At 35.9% G+C, this 5,591-nt stretch overlaps 5 protein-coding genes across 5 annotated transcripts; 3 read left to right on the top strand and 2 right to left on the bottom strand.

Annotated features, from left to right (window-relative positions):
- The first annotated feature begins 379 nt into the window (after nucleotides 1–379).
- On the top strand, nucleotides 380–1,139 carry LOC113369300 (histone H1-like). Its single transcript, XM_026610081.1, has one exon. The coding sequence runs from the start codon at nucleotides 416–418 to the stop codon at nucleotides 1,109–1,111; it is 696 nt and encodes a 231-aa protein (XP_026465866.1). The 5' UTR covers nucleotides 380–415; the 3' UTR covers nucleotides 1,112–1,139.
- Nucleotides 1,140–2,099: 960 nt separating this feature from the next.
- Nucleotides 2,100–2,580, bottom strand: LOC113369301 (histone H3). Its single transcript, XM_026610082.1, has one exon. The coding sequence runs from the start codon at nucleotides 2,533–2,535 to the stop codon at nucleotides 2,125–2,127; it is 411 nt and encodes a 136-aa protein (XP_026465867.1). The 5' UTR covers nucleotides 2,536–2,580; the 3' UTR covers nucleotides 2,100–2,124.
- A 154-nt stretch (nucleotides 2,581–2,734) lies between these two features.
- LOC113369302 (histone H4) lies at nucleotides 2,735–3,194 on the top strand. The gene has a single exon (XM_026610083.1). The coding sequence runs from the start codon at nucleotides 2,813–2,815 to the stop codon at nucleotides 3,122–3,124; it is 312 nt and encodes a 103-aa protein (XP_026465868.1). The 5' UTR covers nucleotides 2,735–2,812; the 3' UTR covers nucleotides 3,125–3,194.
- A 754-nt stretch (nucleotides 3,195–3,948) lies between these two features.
- On the bottom strand, nucleotides 3,949–4,443 carry LOC113369298 (histone H2B-like). Its single transcript, XM_026610079.1, has one exon. It carries the CDS (start codon nucleotides 4,396–4,398, stop codon nucleotides 4,027–4,029), a length of 372 nt encoding a protein of 123 aa, XP_026465864.1. The 5' UTR covers nucleotides 4,399–4,443; the 3' UTR covers nucleotides 3,949–4,026.
- Nucleotides 4,444–4,487: 44 nt separating this feature from the next.
- Nucleotides 4,488–5,034, top strand: LOC113369297 (histone H2A). The gene has a single exon (XM_026610078.1). It carries the CDS (start codon nucleotides 4,619–4,621, stop codon nucleotides 4,991–4,993), a length of 375 nt encoding a protein of 124 aa, XP_026465863.1. The 5' UTR covers nucleotides 4,488–4,618; the 3' UTR covers nucleotides 4,994–5,034.
- Nucleotides 5,035–5,591: the final 557 nt, after the last annotated feature.

Genomic DNA, 5,591 nt, shown 5'->3' with positions numbered 1-5,591 from the left:
GGCAGTACCTCGTCAGTTGCTGTGCGACACTAATGTTAGAGTCCTGATCCGCCGCCATAATGGCAACGTTATAGTCTAACGTCGACCATAAATTGTATAGAACTAATAATTATTATAAATAGTTTTAATACTTCACAACGTAACAATTCACAAAAATTGCACTTTAAATACGAAATCACTTACATTTAAATCACAGGGATTATAGATTTTCTGGGCGATGCGAACTCTACGCTGCGGCTCGAATCTATCAGGGACTTTAATTTTTTACAAATAATTTACATTTTTGTAAAATTTTCAAATATTATTGTTTTCTCCTCGGTCCTACACTTTTCGAATATAGTTTTTGGCCACGCCCCTAACATATTTAACCAATCACGTGTTAGATTTACATTTTAACCTACGATTTTTTACTATAATGTCAGATAACGCTTTATCTACGTCGCCGGCGGCAACCGCTGCGCCAGCGACAGCATCGCCGAAAAAGGGCAAGACTGCGGCTGTTAAAAAACCGCGAGTGAAGCCGTCCCATCCTCCTACATCTGAAATGGTAAACAACGCTATTAAAAGTCTGAAAGAACGCGGCGGATCGTCGCTGCAGGCGATTAAGAAATATATGTCGGCCAATTATAAAATCGACGCCGAGAAAATGTCAACGTTCATTAAAAAGTATTTAAAGTCAGCTGTTCAAGCGGGCACACTGATTCAAACAAAAGGCAAAGGTGCTTCGGGTTCGTTCAAACTTGCCGCGAACGCTAAACAGAGCGGCGGCGAAAGCGGTGTTTCGGCTGGAAAAGCCAGGACCGCTAAGACGCCAGCGGCAAAAGCAAAATCGAAGACAGCAAAGTCGAAGGGCGCCGCCAAACCTGCTTCGTCCCCTAAAAAGAAGTCTGCATCCGCAGCGGGCACATTAAAAAAGTCGTCGGCGAAACCTAAGACGACAGTCGATAAGAAGAAGACCATTCAGGGTAAGTCGACGAAAGCCTCATCGGCCAAGGCAACGAGCAAAACGAAGAAAACCGTCAAGACCGCAGCCGCAAAGAAACCTAAATCGCCAAAGAAGACATCAAAAGTAGCCAAACCTTTGAAAAAAGCGTCACCGAAAAAGAAGTGAAAACATTTCATTATCTTTTTACACAACAGCAAACGAAAATGTTTGCACAAAGTCCTTTTCAGGACTAACAATAAATTTTTATCAAAGAACATTATTATTTTACTTATATATATCTTATCATCTTATATTATAGCCTTTTCGTGGACTTCGGAAAAAATTTTAATAAAATATTTGTAACAGGAGCGCAGCAACGCTCGCTGTGTTCCTCGCCGCCGTGTTGTGTCATTGACGAAATTTAAAAGTCAAAGTCTTTTCAATTTTCAATTTCGTCTTTGGTAGGGAGTTGTTCAATATCAATCGCTGAATTTTATTTATTTATTTATTATTTTTTTTTAAATAATTTTATATGAATAAATTATCTTAATCAAATGAAATATAATCAATAATTTATTAATAAAAGTTTTATATATCACTTTAAATAAATCAACTATACATAGAACGGCAACTCTCATAATAATTAAATTCATAATTTTTTCTAATTTTTTTTTATATAAATAATAAGTAAATGGAAATTAATTAATGAAATAAAATATAATCATTAATAATTTATGAAGTTTCAATCTTTTTTTCATATCGTATTCGAAAAAGAAAATTTATATAACTTTAAATAACTATATATGAAATTAAAAAATATACAATAAAAAAAAAAATATTTATATATATAAATATATATAATATAATATATATAATATAAATTTCTATCATCAGAACGGCAACTCGCCCATATTAATTAAATTTAGAATTTTTTAAAGAAGCTTTCAGAAATTCATGACGAATTTTACAAATTCAACTATAATATTTTTTAAACTTAACACAACAACACACTATTCAACAAGTCAAATCATGTGTGTTGTCAATAATTTCAATTAAAAAAAAAAATCAATAAAAATTTCTAACGTATCGATGGAATAATTCTGCAAAATAAAATAATTTGAAAAATAATAAAAGTTCTTTTAATTGATCATTTTGGTGGTCCTGAAAAGGACCGATTTGTTTTATAGGACGACAGGCGTCTAAGCGCGTTCTCCTCGAATACGCCGAGCTAGTTGAATATCCTTGGGCATGATGGTTACGCGCTTGGCGTGGATCGCGCACAAGTTTGTATCTTCGAACAGGCCAACCAAATAGGCCTCGCTAGCTTCCTGCAATGCCATGACGGCGGAGCTCTGAAAACGCAGATCGGTCTTGAAGTCCTGAGCGATCTCGCGCACTAGACGTTGGAACGGCAACTTTCGTATGAGAAGCTCGGTGCTCTTCTGGTAACGACGGATCTCACGCAGAGCTACGGTGCCAGGCCGATAACGATGCGGCTTCTTCACACCGCCGGTCGCCGGCGCGCTCTTGCGAGCCGCTTTCGTTGCAAGCTGCTTACGGGGCGCCTTGCCACCGGTGGACTTGCGAGCTGTCTGCTTCGTACGGGCCATTATAACTCCTAGATTTCGTTTCGAGAACCTTCTCGTTTGACGATCGTTTTGATACTGACGCGTCCGGCTCGAATATTATGATCAAAATACATTACGAATGTCCGATGCTGTGCTCGGCTGTCATTGGTCGGCGCCGAATGCTCGCATAGCTATGATGGGCGTGGCCTAGCGAGCTCAAACTTTTCAATAATTTCGCTCGTCGGAATTCAGTCGTTATTCAGACTTCGAGCTGTTAACATCAATTTGTAAATTTATCCCGACTGCGATATATTGAAAAATGACCGGCCGTGGCAAAGGTGGTAAGGGACTCGGAAAGGGTGGCGCTAAGCGACACAGGAAAGTTCTTCGCGATAATATCCAAGGTATTACAAAGCCGGCTATACGTCGTCTTGCTCGCCGTGGCGGCGTCAAGCGTATCTCGGGTCTAATCTACGAAGAGACCCGCGGTGTTCTGAAAGTGTTTCTCGAGAACGTTATCCGCGATGCAGTCACATACACCGAGCACGCCAAGAGGAAGACCGTAACCGCTATGGATGTCGTATATGCGCTCAAACGTCAGGGTCGTACACTGTACGGTTTCGGCGGTTAAATTGATCAACGGACGCAGTCATTTCTTATAAATACAAAACAAAAAAGAGCCCTTTTAAGGGCTGTCAAATATAATTAAAAGAACAAGTAATATATTTTACAATTTACGTACAGGCTTTATTTGATTTTATATGAAATTTGTTTATTTTCTTGCAGAATAACTTGCTTTGGTAATATTATTGATAATATTATCAAATTGGAAAGCCCTTCGAATATGTTTTAAAGAAAGTATTAATTAATATATATTTTACTATTTTTTCGTATTGACTTTTTATATGCAATTGATTTCTTTTCTTACATGGGGGGGGCTTCAATTAATAGAAAATAGAGTATACTTTTAGTATTAGTATACTTTACAGTTAAGGGCTTCGAAAAGGGCTCTGAATTGAAGGAGCTCAATTAAATGAATGAATTTATTAAATTTTGCATATTATTTAAATTTATATAATATGTAATAATATATTTTATATATTTAAATAATAAAATTTTTAAAATATTTACGACAATAATTTTATTTTTACGAAAATATTTAAATTGCGATTTTTTTTAATATAAATATATTTTATAATAAATTAAAATAAACTTAAACTTATTAACTAAATTTGAAAAACTAAAGTTTTAAATTGAATTGAATATTCAATCATTAATTTTTATCATATTGAAAATATATAGAAATTGAACATTATTTATAATATAAATTAATAATAACGATCTCTAATAGAAATCTGATCAAAATTTATTGAAAATCCTAATAAAATATCATTAGTGTCAGGTTATTTTATTTTATCTATAAAACCAATGTAAAAATTATAAAGTTCTTTTGTAAAATATTTGTGGGCCCTGAGAAGGGCCTTTGTTATTGTCGACAGAACATATAAGTGGCATCACAAAATCTTCATCATTTTATTTCGAGCTGGTGTACTTGGTTACGGCCTTAGTACCTTCGCTGACGGCGTGTTTGGCCAACTCGCCTGGTAGCAATAGCCGGACTGCTGTCTGAATTTCCCGACTAGTGATTGTAGAGCGTTTGTTGTAGTGAGCCAAACGCGATGCCTCGGCCGCTATACGCTCGAAGATATCATTCACAAAGCTGTTCATGATGCTCATCGCCTTGCTCGAAATGCCCGTGTCAGGATGGACTTGTTTCAAGACTTTGTAAATATAAATGGCATAGCTCTCCTTGCGCTTACGTTTCTTCTTCTTGTCGCCCTTTGAAATATTTTTCTGGGCTTTGCCTGCTTTCTTAGCCGCTTTACCGCTGGTTTTCGGTGGCATGTCTGATGTTTACTAGTACACTGACTGATACGAAATGAGTCGTGCCGACGCTCCGTTTTCGTACTGCTTCAACGTTTTGACTGAAGCCGTAACAACGTACGTAGGCAAGGGAGGGGCGTGTCTACAAAAAAATGGGCGTGTGCTTGCAACGCTCAGAAATCTATACGGGCCCGTTCGAGAACTTTGATATCATTCTCAGTTTGAACACGAACCTGTAAACATGTCTGGTCGAGGCAAAGGCGGTAAAGTCAAGGGAAAGGCTAAGTCACGGTCTAACCGTGCCGGTCTTCAGTTTCCAGTCGGTCGTATTCATCGTTTGCTACGCAAAGGCAACTATGCCGAGCGTGTCGGCGCTGGTGCACCCGTCTACCTCGCTGCAGTCATGGAATATCTGGCCGCCGAAGTTCTCGAGTTAGCCGGCAATGCGGCTCGCGACAACAAGAAGACCAGAATAATTCCGCGTCATTTGCAACTGGCCATCCGCAATGACGAGGAACTGAACAAACTGTTATCGGGTGTTACGATTGCTCAGGGCGGTGTATTGCCGAACATACAAGCTGTGCTTTTGCCAAAGAAGACAGAAAAGAAAGCTTAAATTTCTTTTATTGTCGCAAATTGACATAAAACCGTCCTTCTCAGGACGAACAACTTTATTCAAAAAATGAACATATATTATTTTACTATTTATTTATTATTTTACTATTTTATTTATAATACTATTTAATTTACTATTCAATACTCATTTTAATTTATTTTAATTTTTTTATCATAACATTCGGTATATAATTTAATTGATTTTAGATATTTTTATTTAAATAAATATAAATAACAACATTTGTTTGAATGAATCAAAGAATATTTAAGGTTATAAATGTACGAAATAATAACTTTATTTATTAGTTACGTTGTTATAAATCATTTAAAATGAATATAAAAAAAATCTATATAAGTATATTAATTTTTGTAGTGATTTCAACATCAAATAAATAATTCTTGTTTTATTATCGAATATTAGCACATTTATATGTTATTATGTTATCAATTATTATTGAATTTCACTAATATCGATTATAGAATTTGTATATTTAAAAAAAAAAATTGTAGGGTTTGTTAATGATTTGATTTTTATAACATTCGCAATTCAGGCTAAAATCTCGCATGTTTTCTGACCCTCGAGCAAACGGTTATTCACG

The sequence above is a fragment of the Ctenocephalides felis genome, unplaced genomic scaffold (genome assembly GCF_003426905.1).
Source record: "Ctenocephalides felis isolate EL2017-DRISC unplaced genomic scaffold, ASM342690v1 CF-g0.4_SCAFFOLD_01220, whole genome shotgun sequence".
Taxonomy (NCBI): Eukaryota; Metazoa; Arthropoda; class Insecta; order Siphonaptera; family Pulicidae; genus Ctenocephalides; species Ctenocephalides felis.
This window is presented reverse-complemented; position numbering and strand designations above follow the sequence as displayed.